Genomic DNA, 25,744 nt, shown 5'->3' on the forward strand with positions numbered 1-25,744 from the left:
GATAAAGAAGAAGATGAGAACAGAAACCTCATAAAGGTATTTGTAAAAAAATGTCGTGCCTTGAATTGTGGAAGAAGAAAAAATGAAACAGACACAATTACGTAACTGATAATGCTTTTGATTTTTCTTTCCATCTCTAATGTAAAAACAATTATAAATAAATCTAATTAATAAACATTCTATATTTTAATTAAATTAAAATTTCAATAATCTAAGGGCATAATCGTATTAACATTAATTAAAATCTTAATAAGACAAAAAACTTAGACAAAATCTTATTGTGACAAATCAAAGTTCAAAATGTCCTATATTTCTAATTTTCCCTTAATAAATTCAAGAGAAAGTTCTACAGTTTTGAGTAGGCAACTTGAATTAATGGTGTACGTAGCACATTAACAAAGTAGTATACATTGCTTGTAATTGAAGAGATTATGTTTATTTAATTTATAGTATAAGGAATAGCTCGACATAGTAATAAGCACATCACCAATCCCAAAGTGAATAAGACTAGTTTTGTGTAAAGAAATGTTTGTTTTTTGGTAAACTCATAGAGGGAGTGAACAGAAACTAGATACTATTAACTAAATTGTTGTTTGGTCATTTGTTCAGGGATTTGCTTGGATTTGGTCTTTAGAGGCCTTTTATCGCTCAGATTAACATAAAGTAAAATGCAAAAGCAAGTGTCTCTATGAGGGCACATGTAGTCGTGAAATGAGGAGAGGAAATAGGACCGCGAAAAGGGTATAGCCCAGTGTTATATTATTCAACTCATTTTATAATCATAGTGATTAGCTCAAGAGTGTATGTTGAAAAGACGAGCCATGCGTAACTACGCAGCCAATGTCGAACAAACACAAACCACAGATGATTCGATATATCAAAATAACACTGTCGAGGTCACTGTGCATTTTCATTTGAAATTTAAAAATGATTATTCATAACGCCACGCAAATTTTGTTTTTTTTTGTTCTAAAATATACAAATCCACGCTAAGAGATAGTTACAGTCAATAGTTATACATCATTCCAGACATGCAGATATACAGATAATTAGTTCCATATCATTCCAATCTTAAGGCTGTAGTTTTAGCATAACGTGTGAATACAAATATTGAGTTTCAAACTGCTTTTTTCAATATAAATTAGTACAACATGCGTAATTTTCTGAACCATCTAGAAACTGAAGCTATATCTTAAAGTGCAATCCCCATAAAGATAAATGATTGAATTTTGTTAAGAAAAATAAGACTAATTTCATTTGATGCACACTTTAGATTTGATACATGTATTACTAATAAATCGGTTAGAACGCCAGAATAAATATTAAAAGGAGCAGGGTTTTCTCTCTCTTCTCTCTTAAAACTTTTTAGAGAGAGAGATTCGCTTTTCTCGTCGATCTCGTTTCTGGTGATAACCAAAGTCTGAAATTCAAGTCTATTATTTGACTTTGCGATGGCTCTTGAGCACCGATGGCTGGTACTTGGCTCTAGCGACTCACTTTTCTCGCCGGCGATGTCGGTTTGCTCTTAGCGCTGGCGTCACACCTTTTCTTCCGGTGTTGACGGCCTACTGCTCTCCGAGTTACCCTAGTTTTGTTTTATGTTTCTTCTCCTATGTTTTTTCGATCTTCGCCTCTATATTTATGTTCTAGATTTAGTCGAGTTTTGATCTTCGAATCAGATTTGTCTTTTCCTTTCTATTATTAGGATTGGTTCATCTTTGGTCTTAGCTATATACTCTCTCCGTTTCAAATCAGTTGTCATTGTAGAGAAAAAAAATTATTACAAAATAAGTGTGTTTCAGAATTTCAAGACAAAATTTATGAACTTTAATTTCTAGTTTATTCTTCAATTGATTGAAATATGGTTAGGTATATTGGTAATGATGTTTTTATACTGAAAATGTATAAAATTAAATGTGTTTTTAATCTGTGTGCATAAATCTAAAACGACACTCAAAATAAAATGGAGGGAGTATCATTTAAGATGATCCGCTGTTGATTAGGAATATATGATGATTTTGATCGATTGCATGCGGCTGAATCTCTTTCATACATGAAGCAATGGCGTTTCTTGCCCCAATTTTCTGCTTGCCTCGTTGCTATTTGGGTTTACACAGTACATCATGTCCCGGTGTGTTCCCAGTGGCTGCCGCGTAGACTTGACGACACCTTTCCAGTCGGTGTTGGGAGGCGATGATTTGCTCTCTCATCTCGTATTTCCTCTACGTTTTCGTCCGAACACGTGGTGCCGACCTGGATCATTAGCTGGTTCTTCTCTACGATTTCCTCCGGCTGAGCCTTCCTGTTGGACTACCCTTGTAATTTGCTTTGTTTTTAATGTTTGGTTGGGCTTGTTAGGCTCGTCTTTGTAATTCTCCTCTTTTGTTCTTGGGCATGATAGCCATAATAAAGATGATAAAACAACCTCCCGAGTTAAAAAGAAATGTGGCATAAGTTTTCTTTTCAGTCGTTTGCCAATGCGCTACATCATGGAAATATAGGAAAATAGTACTCCCTCCGTTTCCGAAAGTAAATTTTAGATTTTTTTTTCTTGTTCCACAAAAATAGATTTTCTATATTGTTAAAGTATTTTTTTATACTTTTGAATAACATTAATTGAGAATATTTGAATTGATTAAATTTCATTGGTGGAAAATTATTAGAAAGTATATAATAAAGTAAAAATAAATTAAATTATAAACATTTATTAAATTCTTAATAAGCGTGCATACTCTAGAAAATCTTACTTTCGGGAACAGAGGAAGTAAATTGATACGATTTTCTCTTTTTATTAAAATCATAAAATTAAATTGTCGTTAGAGCCTAACAGGCAGATAAAATAGTCGTCTACAATTAGGGTGCATGTAAAAGAACTATAATTTGGTTGACTAGAAGTAATTGAACATGTTGTTTCGGTTGGCCTTTTTTTGACATCTCAAACTGGTTAAGTTAATATAAACACTTAATCTCCATATAACCTCTCTTGCTTTAGATTTAACTGGTTAAGTTAATGATTGTGTTGTTACAGGTATTGGACAATGTGGAAAAATGATCATTTGACATATCATAAAACCCATTTAAGAGATGTTTACAAAAAAATGGTAATATGGATTCATGTGGATGAAACCATACAATTACATCATTTTTTTATACTTGATAATGATCAAAACCCTTTTGCAACATACATGGAATAAACTTTTTTGTTTGACAATGTCAATGACAATCTCCTTTTGTACTGTGCAAGAGTTTGCCATGTTTCCAGTACAGAGGTCTAAGTTTGTTTGAATGGCTTGATTAATGTCTCTAAATTGAATAAAATATATTCATCATAAAGAAAAGACAAGCCATTTGGACCATTACTGGTTTTGTTGATATATAGTAGATACTAATCTCTCCCCCCCCTCCCCTCTCCCAAAATGTTGCAGAAGAGTCCAAAAAGAAGCGTTAGTGTCACTCCCTTGTCACTAGTAAAATTATGCTCTGTTCTATCCATGAGTACTATTTCCTTTTTGTCCACAACCCTCCAAAGTCTATACTGTTGAGATTCAGTATATACAGTGTCTAGTTATACGTCCTCTGTTGTTTGTCACTTTCTTCTTTGGAAGCTTGACCCAAAAACAAAGAGAATCCATATATACATCCTAAATGAAACTAAGATTAAAACTGAAGTCCATTATTCTTCTAACAGACCACAAATTTAAATAGTGTTACAAAAGGTTCAATGAAGTGTGTTTCCCACTCCCACCACCAAAAATCTTCACTTAGGTTAGGTCATAGACATTCTACTTTTCGGATTAAATGTACAGGAAGATTGAACTAATGTGTAAATTTAAATCGAACCTCTATATTTTTCTCTCTTTTTTGACCAAAGGGTTTACAGATAAGTTTTTCTTTTTGTGATGCATTTTTAAGCTCAGGAACAAATTTTATAATTTGTAGTATGCAAAAAGGTCAAGATATATTTTAGTGAAACAACTAGAAAAGATGGTTTATTTTGTAGAAGATTATAGATAAGAATAATAGTTACTAAGGTGGAGACAAAAGGTGAAAATTTAGATGAGAGGAAAAGAGGGAGAGCTAGGTATAGGCATGTTCTCACTTTCGATTAACCATTCCTACCACCACAAATAATTTAGTTTTGCGTTCAATGCCAAAACCTTACAAAGAAAGAAGAAGACAAACACATACACACACGCACATTTGTTACCGTTGATAATATTACATTTAAAACTCACAGCCTTTCCTTTTGACCTAACCCTTTACCTTTCTTTTCCTCTTACTTCAGGCTCTATCTAGCTTTTCTATTATACATACATATACATATGCACTTTCACCAATACGTAAAGGTAAAAAATAAACCAGCAGTTTCTTTAATATAAGGGATTTTTAACGGATAAAAACCTCCAAAGTATGTAACATTAAAAACTCTAAACGAACTGTAATTAACGTAAAACCCCCTTCCAAGCTAACTTTAGATATAGAGTTTTTTGTTTTCCCAAAAAAAACTTCAAAACTTCAAATTTAGAGTTCTGAAGAGCATATTTGAAGTTTCATCTTTTTATTTGCATTTTGGTCATTATAATTAATTATAAATCACATATATAATTATTAAGCATTTTTTCGCTTATCGTTTTAATCATTAAAATTTTTATATCTCATATATTTTAAATCTGTTTTTTAAAATAAGATTTATAAATATTTTAGTGTAAGATTTTATGAATTAATATTACTGTAATATTTTACTGAAAACAAGAGTATCACAAAAGAAACTTAATTAAAAATTATATTTTAAAAGATAGTGAAGAAATATTTATAACACAAATTTAAATATTACTACATCACTAATTGTCTGGTAAATTTTCTCCGGAACCTCCAAATCTCTATAATATTCAAAAAAATTTTGTGCAACCGAAGATGCAGCATTACAGAAATAATTTATGGGATAATGTGGTATTTTACTTGTAATTTAATATTTTTAATTATGTATTTTTATTTATAATTTTATATATTTAGTGTAATATTTTCTTAATTAATATTACCTTAATGTTTATATATATGTGCTAGTTATTTATAAAAAAATATGGATTTATAATAATTATAACAAATATAAGGACCATAGTGTAAAATAAAAATAATTTTGAAGTTAGGTTTGAGTTTTGTTTTTGGAGAAGAATACCTTAAAACTTCAAATTTAGAGTTTTGCAAACTATAAAATAGAGAGTATCTCCAAAAGACACTCTATAACTTTAAATATAGAGTTTTTTGTTCTCAAAAAAAAAACTTCAAAACTTCAAATTTAGAGTTTTGAGGAGTGAAACTTCATTTTTGAAGTTTTACTAATTAAAATTTCAAATTTGAAGTTTCATCTTTTATTTGTACTTTGGTCCTTACAATTTATTACACATCACATATATAACTATTTAGTATTTTCTCACTTATCGTTTTAATCCTTAAATTTTTATATCTCATAAATATTTTAAATTTGTTTTTGTAGATTCAAGGTTTACATATGAAATTTTAAAAATAATATTTATACATATTTTAGTGTAATATTTTATGAATTAATATTTCTGTAATATTTTATAAATATTTTAGTGTAAGATTTTATTAATTAATATTGTTGTAATATTTTTATATATGTGCTTTTCATTTATAATTCTTATATGGATTTACATTAATTATGACAAATATAATAACTATAGTGCACAATACAAGTAATTTTGAAGTTTTGATTTTGTAGAAGAATACCTTAAAACTTCAAATATACAGTTTTGCAAACTTCAAAACAGATATTCTTTTTGGAGAAGCTCTTATCGAATAAAACGCTCTATCTACAGTACCGGTAAAAGAAAACCAATTGTACCAATAAATCTTTAGTTTAGAGATATTTACACTAACAAACTTAGTTGGAGGTTTTGATATTAAATAACCAAAAGTAAAATTATGTAAATTTTAGTAACTTAAAATTTAAAATTAGAAATTTAAATAAAATATGTAAATAGATGAGTTATATTTGCTTTAAAATCAACACTATATACAATATAGTTTGATATTGTTTTCCAAATTACATGTTTTTTGGATCCAAATCGAACTCGATTTCTTATGTATAAATATATGAAGGGAGTTTAAGTCTATGCTCCTGAATATCCCAATTGGTTGTTCAAGTGTTGTGAATCATGTTGCTTTTTTACTATGTTTTAAGAATCAAGTTCTAGAACAACACTTGAAAACAAGTTCTTAACATCAGAAGGACTTTTTTCCATAAGAACATCATAAGGATACTCCATATCTTCTTCCATCAAAGATTTTTCTCCGGCCAAAATATCCAATTTCTCAGGTTGTACTTCATCTATCCACTTTAAATTTATATTATATATAATTTTTAATCAATAAAATCGTTACCATTGATCCATTATGGTTGATATAAATTTAAATATTAATGTTAATGTTCACTTTTATTAAATTTTAGTTATTTAAAAATTGTTTATAATTTCTTTCAAAAATTTAAAGGAGCATACATAACATTGAAACAGTGGATATCCAACTACTGAAGGACTATATACATATATATTTGAAAGGTGTTGCCCAAAGTATAAATACCACACAAAAGAATTAGTATATGAATATCCTTTATATTCACTCCTAGTGTAAAACCATCTGGTGCATATACACAACAAAAAAAATTGTTTGGACTGCTTTTCTTTAGTAATCATATTAAATATGGATCATAACTCATGCTATTGCTTGGTTTGGAGCATATGTTTCAAATACAAATTACGATGAAGACTCAGAATTTGGACCTAAAGTGAATCAAGGCAAAAAGACAGAGAGAGAAAAAGATACAAAGAAAGCCTTGGGGTTTAGTTGGTGTTTCCCTATGTAATTATGATGGAAAACCAATAAATTAAGAAGGTAATGAGAAAACAAGGAAATAAGAGACAAGACGTGAGAGGGTGGGGATGGGCCATTCCCACTCCTTTAGCCAACCCATAAAGACAAAAGTTGTTTTTCAGGTTCAGACCAAATGGAGTCTGTCTCCTTCGTTTTATTTCTTTTCTTTTTATATTTTCAGTTCCCAACAAAATGACCTTATTTATTTACTGATAAAATATTCGCACAATCCAAAGTTTGATCATCGCGATCAAATTTCCTTTTCTTCTTAAGTTAGTTAAATAGATGATCATGTTAGTTATTAAGGTGACATATTTTCATATGGTTTCAATAAATGACTTTAGAAAATAGTAACACAGAATTTATTTAAAACAAATGCATATTTTCTCAGAAAGAAGCATAAGCTTTTAGTCCGTCAAAAATGATTATACGTTAAAGACCAGAGACACATGCAACAGTTGAGACTCAGATTCCACCAGAATATGATACCGATCTTTTTAACATTCGATAACCTGATTAATTATATAGACGAACGAGTCATTTCGCTTTACCAACCCATCACAATTGAGAAAGCTGTGATAAAATCTGGAGTCTTTACTATTTACGTCATGAGACAATAGTTTCAGTCCTCCACGTTACCACATGCGAATGACCTCGTAGTTTATATTCATATCAGCGTGGAACAAAAAAAACTCTAATCGAATACATATGAATTATCGCAACAAATTAATAGTTTGTAAAAATGCTGCTTTAGCAATAAAATTTGCAACGCAAACAACGAATGGACGTGATTAGGAAGTTATGTTAGGTTTCATAATTATTAAGATTCGTTATCAATTTTGCAAATGATATGGGGAGTAGATATGAGGAATGGTAGGAGTAATTTACGGCGACATTTTCAAGTGAGGGGGTGGGGGGGACACTGTTACCTTGGCCCCATTATCATCTCATGCATTATCAACAAAGTAAGCTCTCTGCCTCTCTCTATCCCTCTCCGCGATCGCTGCGTTCATATAAATAAGTCTTACGTAGTTACGTGTGTCAATCAGCAATTATATCTCCTTTGACTATCATCCTATAGAGCATATTGAACATTCTTCAAAAGAATATTTGACATGGTATCTATTCAAATACAAGATCCTTGTTAAATCGTATCTTTCTTAACAAGTTAATAATATATCTGGTTCGAAAAAAAAAAAATATATATATATATATATATATCTGGTTCGTTTTGTTGATTTGGTCTGTTTTGTCATTAAAAAGATTTGTTTGTAATTTGAACTATATCGTCTTATATATTTTTGGAAGTTTTGTTGAATGCCCACAAAGGTATATTATATATTATATATATTGTATGTTTATTAATATTTTTTATTTTTATCAGAAAGGTATTTAGCTTTTCCTCGAATATATATAACTGGGTAAAAAATACATCAAAAAGTTTCTACGAAGAATAAGAAAAAAGGTTAAAAGGACTTGGCTTAAACTTAAAGCTCCTAAAAGCATAATACATCATTCTATACACATTCCCGAAAAAAAAACAAAAATAGAATTAATAGAACTTACTACTTTTAAGGTGATATTTTAAAAACACGTCGGAAGAAAGGATAAGTCTTTTTCTTGACAAAAAAAGGATAAGTCTTTTTCGAATAAAAAAGGTCGGAATATGGAAAAGATTGGACACTGGTGCGTGGTGGAATGACGAGAAAATAATTTAATAAAATAAAATAAAAAGGAGAAATGATTTGGTCTTGGGAAGATGGAGAAAGATTGGCGTGAAGCATCAAATTGGCTCTAATCAAAGCCCTTTTGTTCGCATCTGTTTATCCAGTCTGATATCGATAGACTTGATTATATAATAACATACTTTTTAATCTAGCTTTGGCAGTAATTATATAACCAATTGAACACATGTAATTTATACAAGAAATATACAATGACTAAAGAAATACAAACTTTGTCTAGAAAATTACCAATCTCTCTTACGAGCCATGCCAATATGAGTGCTACTGACCACGCATTCAGATTAACAATGAGTAGATCCGCTTGATTCACCTATTTTTGTTTCAACAAATATACATGATTTTAAGACAACTTAGTGAAATATGACATAGGTTTCATTTTCTAAAAGTCGATTACTATGCAACTGTTGCGAAGAACATCATCTACACACTCAAATTTCAGAGTAATGTACTTTATAGGGGCCAAAATAAAAACGAAAGATACAAAAATAATACAGTATAGTTTAAAAATTCTATATGCTGAAAAAGTAACCCTAAAAAGTTATAAAATTGCTGAAACGCATAATTGCATGCAATGGTCTATGCGAGTGCCATGCCATTGTTAAAAGTTCATTTACACGCATACATATTACATACCAAACCACTCTTGTCGTTAGGGGTGGGCACTTTACCCGATATCCGAAGTGGCACCCGAACCCGATCCAAAAAAACCGAACCGAAATCCGAACCAAAGTAGCAAAATACCCGAACGGGTATTGAATAAGGAGAGATTGGATATCCGAACCCGAACGGATAATACCTGAACCCGAATGGATATCCGAAGATAACCGAACATATGTATAATTAACCTTATGTTTCTACTTTATATCTCTCATTTTATATAAAATATTTATATTGATACTACACATAATTTAAGTTCATATGATATACATACAATTTCGAAAAAAATGATTTGCTACTCACTTAAAATGCATGTCAAGTTTTTTATTTCAAAAATTAACAAAAAGTTATATCCAAAATTAAAAAAAAAAATAACTAAATTAGTGCCTTTTTAGTTTTAAAATGTTATGTCCAAATCTATTAACCATTCAATCTATTAAAAATAAAAAATTAGTTAACTAAAAGTTATATTTTTAAATACAATAAACTTGAGAAATGAAAATTTTAATATTTTTTTTCAAAATCTAAATATCCGAACCCGATCCGAAATAACCGAATCCGAACTAAAAATACCCGAACCCGACCCGAAGTACAGAAATACCCGAACGGGTTCTAGACCTCTATACCGAAATACCCGAAAATCCGAAATACCCGACCCGAACCCGAACGGGTACCCGAACGCCCACCCCTACTTGTCGTTGTAATTCTTCGAATTTTTTACCTTATTATTTCCTTCTCTACCATGCCTAGCTAAAATTTAAATTATAGCTGGACGCCTGGACCAGACTCATGTTCTTCTCAATCTTTTATAGTGTAGCTGTAACCATCTCAAGTGCCGTGGTCCACAGTGATATTTATAAGGGATTGGTTCTGCGATAATTGAAACAAGTATGTGGATTTTCGGTATGTTATCTTTTTGTTATTATTCAAATTTGAATTTTGAAATCAACAAATATGAACTAATAAAAACAAATAATTGTAGTTAGTGCAAAGTATGCATATTATACCGAAATAAAGAAAATTATAATGGAATGGAGACCATAATAGATGTGGAACAATTAAAATGATGGTCATAATTATTAAATAATTTCGACTAAAACAAGTTCTTATCCAATTTTTATTTTATAAATAGATATAATTGATCTTTATAGTTTTGAAAAAAAAATCAGGCTTTGTCAATTAATAAAAAGTTATATGTATAAATACATCCGATAAAGAGGCTGCAGCTGAAGTTTCTGCTCTTGGTTCGAGTAGTATTGGCCATCTAGTCGTATTTTAAATGAATTTAATCGTCTATGAATGTATCCGAATATAAGATTTCGTGAAATTAGTATTTTGGTCTAGAAAGTTCGGGATCTCCAGGGATCAAAATAAAAAGCAAAAATACATGTGGACTGCAGCACTTGATATAAATGCCAAGAAGCAAGTGAGAAAACAAAGACTCCAAAGTCATCACTTGTCTCCTCTTCCTTTCTTCTCGGCAACAACCACAACACACCAAAGAAGAAGAAGTGACATCAAGACACATCATGTCTCCCCCTCTCCAATGCTTTACAATATCCATAGTCCTGTTTCTGAGCTTCTCCAGTGTTCTGTCTCACTCCGACCGGATCACGCGTCTACCCGGTCAACCCCGGGTCGGATTCCAGCAGTACTCTGGTTATGTCACCGTCGACGAAAAGAAACAGAGGGCTCTGTTTTACTACTTGGCCGAAGCTGAAACCGATCCCATTAATAAGCCTCTGGTTCTCTGGCTCAATGGAGGTTCGTTTTCATTTTTGACCCTTGCATATGTTTTTTATTTATTTTATTTTAAAAGCAGAGAACAAATGTGGGTTTGAATGGCAGGACCTGGATGTTCATCTTTGGGTGTTGGTGCATTCTCAGAGAACGGACCATTTAGACCAAAAGGACCTGTTTTGGTCAAGAATCAACATAGCTGGAACCAAGGTAACTAAAGCCTTTTAATTCCACATTTCAACTTTTGAACACTTCTTGATTTTCTTGATTTTTATTGGTGGTTGCAGAGGCAAATATGTTGTATCTAGAGACACCTGTTGGAGTTGGATTCTCATATTCAACTCAGTATGAGAGTGTGAATGATAAAATCACTGGTTAATCTCTTTCTTTGCTTTCTTAATTATTTGTCAAATTCCTAGTTCTTGTCCTGAAAAGAAATGATTATTCTTACACTGCAAGCCAAAATTCTTTAGAGAAACTGTGCTGAATCTATTTGATTTAGACTTTGCATAAAGAAAGGTACACCATACTTTTGTGTCTTTTTCCTTTTTCTGAACCAAAAAAAAAACAAAAAGTTCTAACCACCATCAACAAGACAGTTTTTATAATAGATAAAAGGATTTAAATTATTTTTGTTTTTAATTTAAAGATTACAAATCTTGTGATAATGATGACGATGCAGTGACCTGTGAATGCCATTTCCCCGTTTTGTTCTCCTTTTTACATGAAATGAAAACTAACAATATAGTTATGTTTTTTTCTCAAAGAATAAAATTTCAGCTTTTGTGTTCTTGCTCTGTCTCAAGACTGACAAAAAGAACAAAAGAATTCAACCTTATTTGCATTTCATATCTGAATATTATTTGTTCTCTTCTTCTTCTTGTTTCTTTCTGTTTGTCTTCACATCTCAAAAGTTCTTTCTCTCTTTTCTCTTTTTATCCACTTCAGCAAGAGACAACCTTGTGTTCTTGCAAAGATGGTTCCTCAAGTTCCCTCACTATCTCAATCGAAGTCTCTTCATCACTGGCGAAAGTTATGCGGGTAACAACTTGTTTAATTTCAGCCATTTCAATCTCTTCACTGTACATACTTCTTTTCTTTAAAAGTTTCAGTTTCCATGAAAATGTAGGCCATTATGTTCCCCAACTAGCTGAGCTTATGATTCAGTACAACCAGAAGCACCATCTGTTCAATCTCAGAGGAATTGCTGTAAGCTTTAAGACACCATTTCATCCTCCACTTATCATATCTATTACAATGTGTTTTTTTTTCCTGTTTGTTTTGTAGATTGGCAATCCGGTTCTGGAGTTTTCAACTGACTTCAATTCCCGGGCTGAGTACTTCTGGTCTCACGGCTTGATCTCGGACTCAACTTACAAAATGTTCACTTCTTACTGTAATTACTCACGCTATGTGAGTGAGTACTATAGAGGGTCAATGTCTAGTATCTGCTCTAAAGTGATGAGTCAAGTTAGCACTGAGACTAGCCGTTTTGTCGACAAGTATGATGTCACTCTCGACGTCTGCATTCCCTCTGTGCTATCTCAATCCAAAGTCGTAAGCCCTAACGTGAGTCACAAGTCACAACCCCACAAACATAAATATAAAACATGTGTTTATGAACTTTGTTGATTTGTTATTGAACAGCAAGTGGGAGAATCTGTGGATGTATGTGTGGAAGATGAGACGGTGAAGTATCTAAACCGAAGAGATGTGCAGGAAGCTCTTCATGCTAGACTCGTAGGAGTACGCGAATGGACAGTTTGCAGCAAGTTAGTAGTATTCACTTTCTTCTCTTAATAATTTTCAGATGATTGCTTATTGATGTTAATAGTTTTAATCAAACAACTTATGTTTTTGTTTCCTCATGATGAATACAGTGTTCTTGATTACCAATTGCTTGATGTGGAAATACCGACCATTAACATCGTAGGGAGCCTTGTTCAAGCTGGAGTTCCTGTTCTTGTGTACAGTGGAGATCAAGATTCAGTGATCCCGTTGACAGGAAGTAGAACCTTAGTGAACAGATTGGCCAAACGATTGGGACTGAGAACAAGTGTGCCTTATCGAGTCTGGTTTGCAGGACAACAGGTACACAAACATCACTCCCTAATGGTAAAGAAGAGATTTATTAACAAAAAAAAATTAACACATTTGGTTTGTTGTTTCAGGTTGGTGGCTGGACTCAAGTCTATGGAAATGTCTTGTCATTTGCAACTGTGCGAGGAGCTTCACATGAGGTCCCATTCTCACAGCCTCATAGATCACTAGTGCTTTTCAAAGCGTTCTTGGACGGTCATCCTCTTCCTGAAGAGTTCTGATACTAACCGTGATCGCTTTTGTAAAGATTTTGGCAAATGGTTTAACCTAAGAATATGGTTTATTTAATCGGCGAAAAAAAGCCAAGAAAAAAAAAGCGGAAAGATTTGTTTTATTTTTGTTGTTGTAAAAGATGTGAACCTTGTGGTAGGAAGGAAGTGTATGTTCTTGGAAGTTGAGTGTTGTGTTAAACTACGACAGGAGCTTCTACTTGCATTGTTAAGTCTTTAAATTCAAGGGCTATGATTGGTTTTGATAGCATTACAGCTACACTTAACCGCCTTTCATTTTCATGCAACTCTTGTGATGTGTGATTCTCTTCTGAATCTGTCTCATTGTCCAAAGGATGTGATACTACCGCAGGTCTCACCGGCCTCACCCTGTAAATATACTCTTTTCAATAAATGTGTATTCTATCAAGGGATTGGCTTTAGGTCAAAGCAGAAACATCACCTGCACTGGAGATGGCAAGAGTATTTGAGCAGGTTCGGAAAGTACTTTGTATTTCCACTGTCATTATATGACATTCTTGATGAGTTTATTAGCCAAGTCTCCAACGAAAGCAATCCCAAGAACCAAATTCTTACCTAAAACTCGGTAGTGACATTTTAATTGCTGGTCCCATCCAGTTTCCGAGTTTTTTCTCCATTTCTGAGGTTGCCAGTTCAAGACCATAGTCAGATATCAAAAAAAATGACACAATTTTTCTCAGATTATAATACACATAGGCTTAAGTCAGACCAAGAAGCAAAGAACTCACCATCTGATCTAAATTTGATACTGCAGATATCAGCAGAAGCAGCACTATCAACTTCACTAACCTTAACCTCCACCATATCTTCAGGGTGAGACAGAGAAGTTCCTAGCCTAAATGTGTCCAAGAAACCAAAAGTTCTCTCCCTTTTCCCCTTTGGAACTGCTGTTATTTTCTATTCACAACCACAAAAGTTACTTCTCCAAGAGTTTGGGAAGAATGTTTTTTCTAGTTGTCTCCACTTTATGCATACAAGATTAATTTTGTTTTTTCCTCATTTGATAGTTTAAAAGAAGAAACTTAATGAGAGCATAATCAATAATTCTCAAAATCTAAAAATCACTGATGAGACCAAAGATGAGGCACTAACTTTTGAAAATCTTGCAACTTGGCTTGGTAGTCCTACTTCCTGCAACACCACCATGTTATATAATAATAATGCATCATTATCATTCAATCTCTCAACATTAGAGACAAAGTAGACCCATCTACCTTGCGTCCGTGATGACACGCCTCATCACTGTTTACAAGCACCCTCGCGGCCCATCTAAACGGATATAAGAAAGATGTAATCATCACTACATTTGATAAGTATGTACATCTAATTAACATAATATTCTCCAAATTGGTCACTTGAGAGTCAAACTTTCCTTTACTAAAGAATGATATATAATTTATATTAGCGTAAGCAAGGGGGAATGAATATACGCGCATGATGTAGGAGGGTTCCATACAGTTCCTGCAATCACCACAAGCTGTGAAAAAAGCGACAGACAAAAGTAAGAGGAACGATCAAAGAATGTTGTGGAGCGATAATTTTTAGTAAATTAGGAGCAAGAAGAGACCTCATCGAAGACACCAGCTGGGCTATCATCGTAGCTAGCGAGGAAAAACCCACCAAGAGTGTATCTGAAAATTCCAAAAGAACAATAATTGTTTTGAGGAAGACAAAATTTAAAATAGAAACAAGCCTGTAATAAGAAGCTTGTCTATACCCAAAAGCTTCAACTAATCGAAGCTCCTTAGGGATGAATGCTCGAGCAGTCGCAGCCTTCACAAGATGAATCTGGTATAAGGCACTGAAACCAAAGCAAGCAGAAAATTCAGCAAAGCATATACAAGAAGGAGAAGAACAGCTTGAGACGTTCTTGAAAAGCTACAAAAGAAAAAAGAAAACAAAATTCTTGCCTTCCTTTGAATATCCATGGAGGTTTGGCATAGCAGGATGAAATCCTTCTCTCTAAAACATCCATGGAGAGGGATGCTATCTAATCCACACAGGGAAAAACATGACTTAGGAGACAAGTTATGAAGATAGCTGAGTGTAAATATCCAAAAATGACATGAAAGCATCTATTGGCTGCACCACATGAAAAGTATAAAATTATACATAACCATTGAGAAGAAAGATAAAGAGAATCTCAAACACATGGCCAGATAACTCAACCATATCCAAGTTGTCTGCTTTTAAAACTGTAAAACATCTACTTTGGGTATATATTCCTTAGCAAGAAAGTAAATCCCAGAAAGGAAAGAAAAGGAAGCACTATATTGATTATGAGAAAGCATACTCAATGTCTCAACTTTCGATATTAAATCAAACCAGTCACTATGGAGTATGGTCTATGTGTTCAGGCAGTTTTGTCTTAAAAGTTCCTTTTCCCGACCAGATTCAGCAACTGCAAGTGGGTTTCTAAAGACAATTCTTAAGCGATCATCATGGATAAACCATGAAATGTGAGTAGCAACACAAGTAGATTAATCCAAGAACTACTACATGACAAATGCTACTCCAAAATAGAAAAAGAAAACATACAGTGGATAATGAACGTCGTTAAAACCCTCCTGAAGAATAAAATCTTCAAGCGGTTTGAGCAGGGTTCTTTGAGAAAGATAAGAACTTTCAAGAAAACAAAGAGTGGGGAGTTTCTATTGTGCAGATTATTAAAGTAGTAATAAATGAAAAAGAAGAGGAACCGACAGAGAGGGTGAAGGTTCGTTGGTGATAGAAGAAGATAGGCTTTGGTTTCTTCGTCCAATCATAAAGACTTTGTCTCTCTTTTTCAAGCTTTTTCTTATTTCGCGCCAATCCCAAGTTAACGTCATCTTCCACCTTCTCTCATTTGCTTATCATTCCCTATCATTAATGATTGTTTATTTATTTTGTTCTTTTAATTAAAGTAGGAATAGTTAGGTTTAAACTTTTCAATCTGCTAAAGATTGACTAGAAATTAGGTTACTTGGCAAAATAAAGTTATTGGAAAAGCTAATTTGCTAAAATGCAATTAGGTTTAAATATAGAAAGAAGGATAACTTACATTAAAAATATATATATGCTTAACTGAAAGCCAAATAAGATTTTTTAGACTAGTTAATGGGTTGAAAATAATCATCTGATAGGAAATTTAGTCTTATTTGCAAAATAAAATATGATAGATCTTTAGATTTGCATTTAAATGATTAACATATTTGGATTCCATCTGTTATATATAGAAAATGATTTAAATATCGACAAAACTATTTCTAGATTTGGAGAATGATTTTAAATATAACACAAATATCTTCTAGAGTGTCTGTCTACAAGATCATTTAAAAAAAATAGTTAGGTTTATTTTATTTTAATATTCTTACTTACCAATAATATTATTATTCTACTTAGCCTTAGCTATTTTTCTTGCTATCATTCCATGATGCATGAGATGAGGAGAATCATTTACAGCACATAAGCATCCTCAGAAATTAAAAAAAAATAACATGATAATGTAAGCTTTTCACAGTTTCAGACTTCACTAGACTGTAGATATGTTAAAATGAACGAAAGGAAGAGAAGTGGTGCGTTTGCATACGCTGGTGCGGCTTTTTCATTTGTTTATTAACAAAGTTAGTGAAACTCTTATATTTTTCGATCTTCTATCTGTGAATATTCTAAAGCAATCACTTTAGAAATATCTCACAATCTGCCATTCATAGAGATTCAGTAAGATCTACATATTTCATGTACATCTAACCTTTTCGGCATAATATTACTTTAATATACGGACAAAATAAAATAAAGAATGAAAAATAAAATACTCGACTTTTAAGTAATCAAAGATTCAGAAGACAGGAAGGCCACGCTACCAAATTTTGGATTTGCAACAACCATATCACAAAGTACATTTCGAGAATATCAATATTTAGATCTGATCGATGAGATGAAACTAGTAGTGACATTATATGGTTTGGAATTTTGCAAAACGGCTAGGTTCGACTTGTGACGCTGTATAGATTTGCTTACGATGGACTACGATATTTGTACTGTCTACGTCAGAACATAAACAGATTTGCCATTTAAGTTTTTGTCACTAAATATTTTCGTATTGTATAAATTCTTCACAAATTATATGGAAGCTAACCCACTTTTGAATGGGTTATATAAAATAAACACATCATGCATAATCTTTAACAATAAATATTCAGATAAGTATTCAAATATTACTTTACAAGAAATTCCATGAACTAGTGCTCACAAGTAAAACAAGGAAGAAAAAATCATATAAGGTGCTGTTTGTTTCTCCATTTGTAATCTCCATTCAGCTGATCCATCCAAGTGATCCATCCAAATGATTCATCCACATTTTAAGGGTTGTTTGTTTTTTCATCTAGATGAGTCATTTAAATGAACCATTTGAATGGATTTGTTGTTTGTTTCTTTTTTTTTATTTCCATTCAAATGAGTTTGATAAACAAATTACAAATATACCCTTGTTTAGATTTAATCATATGTTTGATATTAATTTTAACTGTATTAATTAATATTATTTAATCTAAAATATATTTACACTAAAATTACTTTAATATTATCATTTTGACATTTATAAAATTTTATTTCATATAAATTTATAAATTTCATTCCATTTATTTAAAATTCATATATTCATTCATTTATTTAAAATTGCATTAAAATTTATAGCTTCTAATAAAACTCGAATTTGAATAAACTTCTAAACAATTCAAAGTAGAAACACAAAGTACAAACTCAAATTTTATAAAATTGAAATTTAAAAGATGGCTTGCGATCCAAGTAACTCCCACACTCCAAGCAATACGTTTATTCCAAGCAAGAACTCCCACACTCCAAGCAATACGATCAGGTATCAAACCTGCCATATAAAGAGGTTTTGGTCAATCAACAATGGGACACAAAAATTCAAAAAAAATGCATTTTCAGCTTATAAGAAAGCTCAATACTATTCCAGCAACAACAACACTACAAAACCACTAAACAAGAAGAACCCACTAAACCACTAAACAAGAAGAACCTACTAAACATTATAATAAGATTGATGCCAATATCTCATCAATGATCGCTCTATATCATTACAAGGTCCTATTAAGTCATTCCTAAACATTCTAAGCAAGGATACAAACGCATTAATCATAAGTGAACCCACTAAGCTCGCCAAGGGTGAGGTCTACTTCTACCTATTGCCATTAAAAGGATTGGATAGACGCAAACCTGTTTAATGCTAATGTGGAAGTCTAGTTCCTCTTGCCATCTCTAGAGTAATAGAGTCACGTACACTCTCCATCACTCTATCACCTGCTGGTATGTATTGAACATGCTCATCATGTTGTTCATCACCATGTTGTTCATATGATTCCACTCCTTCCCAATGCAAAAAGTCGATATCTTCATGCTGTGAATCCCGAATGAAGTTGTGGAGGGCCATTGTGGCTGTCACAATCTTTATCCATTTCTTCAGCTCATACTTGGGATGTTTTCTGTCCATAATCCTCCATTTAGCTTTCCACACACCAAAAGTCCTCTCAATGATTGATCTCAAACCAGAATGCTTGCGGTTAAACAGTTCCCTAGTGTTTGATGGTGGACCTCCTCTATTAAACTGATCCAAATGGTATCTGGTTCTGCGATGAGGACCTAAGTAACCATCTCTTGTTGGATAACCTGAGTCGACCAAGTAGTACTTTCCAGCTGGTGGGTGAGGAAAAGAAGCTTCTTCAGTAGCACAATATGTCAGCACCTTCGTGTCATGTGCTCTCCCGGGAACTCCAACATAAGCGTATATGAATCGCATGCTGAAATTGCAGATGGCTAACACATTCATGGTTGCTTCAGCTTTTCTACCTCTATATGGCTCAACATTTCCAGATGATAAAATAAAATAAAATATGATAGATCTTTAGATTTGCATTTAAATGATTAACATATTTGGATTCCATCTGTTATATATAGAAAATGATTTAAATATCGACAAAACTATTTCTAGATTTGGAGAATGATTTTAAATATAACACAAATATCTTCTAGAGTGTCTGTCTACAAGATCATTTAAAAAAAATAGTTAGGTTTATTTTATTTTAATATTCTTACTTACCAATAATATTATTATTCTACTTAGCCTTAGCTATTTTTCTTGCTATCATTCCATGATGCATGAGATGAGGAGAATCATTTACAGCACATAAGCATCCTCAGAAATTAAAAAAAAATAACATGATAATGTAAGCTTTTCACAGTTTCAGACTTCAGTAGACTGTAGATATGTTAAAATGAACGAAAGGAAGAGAAGTGGTGCGTTTGCATACGCTGGTGCGGCTTTTTCATTTGTTTATTAACAAAGTTAGTGAAACTCTTATATTTTTCGATCTTCTATCTGTGAATATTCTAAAGCAATCACTTTAGAAATATCTCACAATCTGCCATTCATAGAGATTCAGTAAGATCTACATATTTCATGTACATCTAACCTTTTCGGCATAATATTACTTTAATATACGGACAAAATAAAATAAAGAATGAAAAATAAAATACTCGACTTTTAAGTAATCAAAGATTCAGAAGACAGGAAGGCCACGCTACCAAATTTTGGATTTGCAACAACCATATCACAAAGTACATTTCGAGAATATCAATATTTAGATCTGATCGATGAGATGAAACTAGTAGTGACATTATATGGTTTGGAATTTTGCAAAACGGCTAGGTTCGACTTGTGACGCTGTATAGATTTGCTTACGATGGACTACGATATTTGTACTGTCTACGTCAGAACATAAACAGATTTGCCATTTAAGTTTTTGTCACTAAATATTTTCGTATTGTATAAATTCTTCACAAATTATATGGAAGCTAACCCACTTTTGAATGGGTTATATAAAATAAACACATCATGCATAATCTTTAACAATAAATATTCAGATAAGTATTCAAATATTACTTTACAAGAAATTCCATGAACTAGTGCTCACAAGTAAAACAAGGAAGAAAAAATCATATAACTCATAATCGCCTCGAAATTAAAGTTAAGCTTAAACATCAGAGAGTTGTTATATCTTACGAGTCTCCATGTAGGCAAATAATCATGAAGTAAATAATTAGAAAATCGAACGGAAGAAAGATTACTATTCTCTCAGCTTTTTAGTTTTCTTAATAGATGAGCTATATATATTCTACAGTTTGTTTTTAAATTCGTTGAACTATAATTAGATAGATAGTAAATGTTATTTTTGTTTTGGAAAGGTATAAAATTAATTGTTTTTTTAATATTTGTGTAAAAGACTAAAGGGTCAAAAGATTTGACTAAGTTTATAAAATTAATGATTTCAGAAATTAAAGAACTAACAAAGAGAATGATTTTTACAAATAAATGTCACTAAGAAACCTGCCAAAAAATAAGCTAGTTTATAATTCTGAAAAATATAATAATAACACGACCTAGCAAAGCTTGTATTTTCATAAACAATATGAAATTTTGTCTCCATGGCATCAACTAAAAAATATTTGCAGTTTTTGTAATTTTCTTTGGGTTTTACATACCACAGATATTCAATTAATTTTTGAAACTTTGGATTTAGTTAACAATAAATAAAAAAATTTAGAACCTCATCTATTTTTTCCCAAAAAAATAGTTGATACTAATCTGAAAATTGAATGTGAAATGAAGAAAAAATCTCGGCTCAAATCTTTGGAGGGTAAACGGTATCAAAGACAATCCTAGCGAAAACACGACGCGTCTCGTGAAAGTCCCCAATAGCAAGAGACTTGTAGTTTATCCTGCGGTCTAAACTTGGCACACCTCTCTCTCCATCTCCCTTCCTTCTCACACTTCCAAACATTCTCTGCACTCTCTCCAACAATGGTCTCGACATGAACACCTGAAAAAACAACCCCAATCAGAACATTTCTAGTAGATGCAGCAGCAGCAGCAGTGTGATCACAATGTGTGTTACCATATCAGAGCTTGGTGCTTGCGGGTATTTGCTCATCGCGTTAGCTAAGTAGTCTCGATCATGCATCTTTTTCGCAGCTGATTTTACAGACTCTGCTAAGCTCATGACCTGCTGCGATAGTTTGCTGCCAGCAATGTCTTTGTCTTGAGCGGACAGTTCTTGGAAGTTTGAGTTGTGCTGTTTTGTGTTGCTCTTTGCAATCTCCATGGCTTCGGATAAAGATATGTCGCTGTAGATGGCAAGACAGTAGGAAGCTACTACCGTGGGATCCCGAGGCTGGTCGACCAATGCTTTGTGAAACGCTAAGATCCCAATCCTGAGGTTATTATTATTTCCCATTATTGTTAACTTGGTAAATCCATTTACTAAAAGAGATGTACCAAAGGAGAGGTTTCTAACCAGAGTAGCTCGGCGCATGGTCGATCAGGTGCTACAAGTCGGTCAAGATTTCGAAACATAGACTGCAAGTAAGAGGCTTTAAATCTGTTAGCCCTATGGAGTCTTTTATTCCAGTCTCTAGTGTTAACTAATACTAGAAAGAAGAGCTAAGTACCAGAAGCATGTTGGACCTTCCATCACGTCTTTTGAATCCTTGGGAAACAAAATAAGATGCCTGCGAATAGTTTAACCGATTTAGAATCAATACTCAACTAGATTTTAACCCGCGCTGGGTTTGTTTTCAAAATTAAATATATATTTAAATAAATTTCTACATAATATATATAGTGTATAGATTTGTGAACATTTATCCGAAACCGCGAACTAAACTGTAGCAAACTGAAGAAAAAAAACGAAACCTACATTAAACTGACTTTCATAAATAATCGAGCAAATCCTATATCTTTAGAACCAAAAAACTGAAACCAATCGTGAAACATTGAAATGGTACGAAAAACATTTTATTTTTGAAAATGATTTAACTCCTTTTAGTGAAATACATATGTAGTTTATTGACGAATTAAGATATAAGCATTGTTTTCATATTTGATTCGGACCTGCAATTGGACCAGTAAACTGGTGGCCGTATATAATATGGACCGGCTTATATTCTTCATGCAAATTCTATCATGATTATACCAACTGATATGTTTCCACAAAATCCAGATTTAAGGAAAACCTATTAATTAAAAATCTGATAAAACCGAAAATCATGCCATTAACCCGTGAACCGACACAGGTTGACCCGATAAAAACTTAGAAAATTTTGATAATATTTTTTTAAAAAACCGAAAATCATGCCATTAACTCATGTATTTTATAATAATACGCAAAACTTAAAAAACTATTTGATTTGTCATCTACACGTAAGATTTGTGTAGATGAGAATAGGGCTTACCAATTATGAATGACAAAATCTTCAATAATTTTAATGATAGTGTGAATTCGCAAGCATATTCTCGTTTAAAAATATTGTAAATTATATGATTAACCCATAGAAGGAGTAAAAATAGGTGAATGATATGGTATATAATGTTATTGAATATTGAGTTACTTATTGTTAGAGATAAATAAGGGAATACCAAAAAAATGTTAATCTAATGAAAGGGTCCAACAACCTTTTATAAGTAGATTTTTTCAGAATGTTTCTCTTTTAATAGTATAGATATGCACAACACCACACTGCTACTAGAGAAGATTCTTCACCAAACCTGGATATAGGCCTCGAATATTGAACCGAACCGAACTCTCGCCAAACCGAACCAAAATTTTGGTTAGTTTGGTTATGTTCGACTCGGTAAGTTTCTTAATAAAGTTCGGTTTTTGGTTCAGTTCGGCGATCAGTTACTAAATTAAAAAAAAATGATACCCAAACCATACCAAAAACTCGAACCGAACTAACCAAATTTCTAACTAAACTAACCTAAGTAACCCAATTTAAACGAAATTTCAACAAAATTAAACCAAAATCAAAACTTTGGTAGAATTTTCAAAAACCAAACTAAACGAGTACCGAACCGACTTTATTTCAAGTTTAATTTGATAAGATTTATGTTGAACTGAACCGAAAACTGAACTACCCAAACCAAATAACCCAAACTAACGGAACCCACAGGCCTACCTGGATAGGTAGAAGAATCTCCATGAGACCAAATCTCCATAACAACCTTAAAGAAGCTTCTGCAGACCCATAGGCCAGCATATAATTGATTTCCATCTGAACCCTTGACTGCAGAAGACGAGAGAAGATGTTCAGTCCAAACCTCACAAGAAGAAGGGCGAACAAGAGAAAAGAAAGAGAGATATACAGGGTCAAGTCTCAGCAATGAAGAAGAAAGCTCTTTCACAGAAACAGCAACGTCTTTAGTCAAGCTGAATCCCAACCTCGCTGCAATCCTAATTGCACGTAAAATGCGAGCTGTAAAGTGAACACCGTTACCATTTTTTGAAGCCTTTTGCAAACAAACATACGTCATACTACCACCATTGCATCTAAAAACTGACCTTTATCCTCGATAAATGAAAGCTTTGCTGCAGATACTGTCCTCACCTACAGAATAACTAGACTGGTTAGGGCCGTGTCAATTGGTTTCTATAAGGAATGATTAGCTTGCCTACTTTAGAATTCTTTATATCTTCAACTCCTCCTATATAGTCATACACTACATTCTCCAGTGGATCAAACATCAACCTGAAAGATCCAACATATGAACGTTAATGCATTTTAATCCACAGATAAATGCGAAATACAGATAGTGGTAGTAGTGCTTTACCCATTGACAGTAAAATCACGCTGTAAGCAATTCTTCCAACGGATATAGTCACGCTCATTGCAGCCCACAGGCTTTCTAAAGTTCTTGTTTGGCGCTTTGCCAGTCCTTGCTGAAGTACTAAAACTCGACACCTATTACATTGAACAACCCTACTAAGTTCACAGATTAAAAGAAAGTGTTCTTCATATTTTAAACCCTCAAATGATAAGTAGTTAGGACATAGATTCATGTGAAGGAGTGAAAACATTGAACAAACCTCTATGATGATATCGTCGACATACACATGACAGATGGGAAACCGTCTTCCAACGATTTGGCATCGGGGGAATACTTGCCGTACCTGTACACACACAAGGATGATTCACAAGATCTTAGTCGAAAAGATACAAAAAGGATAACAAAGCTAATGTGTGTAGTTCCAATTAAACCTCCTTGAGTTCGGCAGAAGTGATGACATCAAAATCCTTGGGGATTCTATCTAGTATAAGATCCCGAACACAACCTCCCACTAGGTATACTTGAAACCCTGGAACATCAATTCAGACAAACAAAAAAAAGTAACGATTTTGGCGAGTTCTATGAAGAAACAACACTAGAGCCAATGTTCCACATACATTAACTTAAAACTGTATAAAGCAATCTCAAGAGCTTGAGAGGGTTCACATTAGACTAACAGCTACAAAGACACAAGCTTTCAGACACAACTCAACAGAAAACATGATTAACTTGGTTCTCTTTCAAGCTAAAGCTGATAAGAAGCCTAACTCAAAGGCTGAGAAGAAGTAAAAAGTTACCTTTCTTCCTGAGCTTGTTGAGAACCATGCGTGTAGACTCAGGGATCATGGACCTCTGAATACCAAACTCATTAGCATCTAACTTCTTCCACGGCGTCGTTTTATCCTTACTCTTCCTTCCTCCCTTAATATCCTTACCGCTGCTCTCTTCCTTGCGTGGCTTCACCAGGTTCCTAGGTGCCGCGATTGCTCCTACGCATCCGCAACGCCCAATCTGTAAAAGTTCCCACTAGAGGTTTAGCCAATGAGAATCAAAGAAGGGAAGAGAAGAGAAGGAGACGAAACTGTAGGCGTGCGGAGGGAGAAAGGGAGATCTCTGATGGAGCCATAGCAAGGACGGCAAAAGACTAGAGCTTTCGATGAGATAGCGAATGAACCATACGCCATTGGTTGTAAAAGCTTATTCAAGACATTTGCGAGTCGGAGAAGAAGAAGAAGAAGGAAGATGGGAATCAATCTCAGTCAGAGGCAATTGGATCTGAATGAGATTCCTTTGGGAGAGAAGATATGGGCTCAAAATTAAATTAATGGGCCTTTAAAGCCCATCAAAACGTTGAATCAGTTGGTTGACTCCGTTATCTTCTCCATTAAGAAAAAGGATTAGGTAATTCATCACATTAAGCACAGAGACTCATTTATAGACATGGATTTGCGTTATTGGCAACAACAGAGACTGTCCTGAATGTGTTGGTTTAGTAGAGTTCATTAATAATCTTTTTCAATGTTCTTCATTCTTAGAGGTTTTAGATTTATCCTACTTTTGTTATTTTCGGATTAGTATATACTACCAATTTTGTTTTGTTTTGAGGAGAAAAAACATGGGAAAGCATAAAACCGAAAAGAAAAAAAAATCAAATCAAATCCAAACTTACTTGTTGATGCACCATCTTGGATATCCAA

At 33.1% G+C, this 25,744-nt stretch overlaps 3 protein-coding genes across 3 annotated transcripts; 1 reads left to right on the forward strand and 2 right to left on the reverse strand.

Annotated features, from left to right (window-relative positions):
• The first annotated feature begins 10,695 nt into the window (after positions 1–10,695).
• Positions 10,696–13,613, forward strand: LOC106367290 (serine carboxypeptidase-like 45). Its single transcript, XM_013807030.3, has 9 exons — positions 10,696–11,057; positions 11,142–11,243; positions 11,321–11,407; positions 11,982–12,074; positions 12,163–12,242; positions 12,321–12,602; positions 12,681–12,805; positions 12,914–13,124; positions 13,205–13,613. The coding sequence occupies exons 1-9, from the start codon at positions 10,823–10,825 to the stop codon at positions 13,352–13,354; spliced, it is 1,365 nt and encodes a 454-aa protein (XP_013662484.2). The 5' UTR covers positions 10,696–10,822; the 3' UTR covers positions 13,355–13,613.
• On the reverse strand, positions 13,192–16,100 carry LOC106367291 (protein NEOXANTHIN-DEFICIENT 1-like). Its single transcript, XM_013807031.3, has 11 exons — positions 15,923–16,100; positions 15,295–15,374; positions 15,102–15,185; positions 14,952–15,015; positions 14,815–14,861; positions 14,599–14,653; positions 14,477–14,515; positions 14,113–14,281; positions 13,940–14,003; positions 13,806–13,862; positions 13,192–13,732 (listed from the first exon to the last, which is right to left on the reverse strand). Exons 2-11 carry the CDS (start codon positions 15,357–15,359, stop codon positions 13,540–13,542), a joined length of 837 nt encoding a protein of 278 aa, XP_013662485.1. The 5' UTR covers positions 15,360–15,374; positions 15,923–16,100; the 3' UTR covers positions 13,192–13,539.
• A 4,770-nt stretch (positions 16,101–20,870) lies between these two features.
• On the reverse strand, positions 20,871–25,336 carry LOC106367292 (poly(A) polymerase I). The gene is made up of 13 exons (XM_048740119.1): positions 25,130–25,336; positions 24,845–25,058; positions 24,479–24,576; positions 24,307–24,390; positions 24,051–24,181; positions 23,896–23,968; positions 23,782–23,827; positions 23,586–23,695; positions 23,399–23,506; positions 21,893–21,952; positions 21,739–21,800; positions 21,340–21,655; positions 20,871–21,264 (listed from the first exon to the last, which is right to left on the reverse strand). Exons 1-13 carry the CDS (start codon positions 25,229–25,231, stop codon positions 21,067–21,069), a joined length of 1,602 nt encoding a protein of 533 aa, XP_048596076.1. The 5' UTR covers positions 25,232–25,336; the 3' UTR covers positions 20,871–21,066.
• Between the last annotated feature and the right edge of the window lie 408 nt (positions 25,337–25,744).

This window comes from Brassica napus, chromosome A9 (assembly GCF_020379485.1).
Source record: "Brassica napus cultivar Da-Ae chromosome A9, Da-Ae, whole genome shotgun sequence".
NCBI lineage: Eukaryota > Viridiplantae > Streptophyta > Magnoliopsida > Brassicales > Brassicaceae > Brassica > Brassica napus.

Coding starts and splice junctions, on each gene's coding strand:
- LOC106367290 (XM_013807030.3), top strand. CDS start 10,823: ATGTCTCCCCCTCTCCAATGCTTTACAATATCCATAGTCCTGTTTCTG. Junction 12,075..12,162: donor CACTGGCGAAAGTTATGCGG/GTAACAACTTGT, acceptor ATGAAAATGTAG/GCCATTATGTTCCCCAACTA. Junction 12,806..12,913: donor GAATGGACAGTTTGCAGCAA/GTTAGTAGTATT, acceptor TGATGAATACAG/TGTTCTTGATTACCAATTGC.
- LOC106367291 (XM_013807031.3), bottom strand. CDS start 15,359: ATGGATGTTTTAGAGAGAAGGATTTCATCCTGCTATGCCAAACCTCCA. Junction 15,186..15,294: donor CCATGGATATTCAAAGGAAG/GCAAGAATTTTG, acceptor CTTTGGTTTCAG/TGCCTTATACCAGATTCATC. Junction 14,654..14,814: donor AACCCTCCTACATCATGCGC/GTATATTCATTC, acceptor ATATCCGTTTAG/ATGGGCCGCGAGGGTGCTTG.
- LOC106367292 (XM_048740119.1), bottom strand. CDS start 25,231: ATGGCGTATGGTTCATTCGCTATCTCATCGAAAGCTCTAGTCTTTTGC. Junction 23,828..23,895: donor AAGATATAAAGAATTCTAAA/GTAGGCAAGCTA, acceptor GTTATTCTGTAG/GTGAGGACAGTATCTGCAGC. Junction 21,265..21,339: donor AAGCACCAAGCTCTGATATG/GTAACACACATT, acceptor TTGTTTTTTCAG/GTGTTCATGTCGAGACCATT.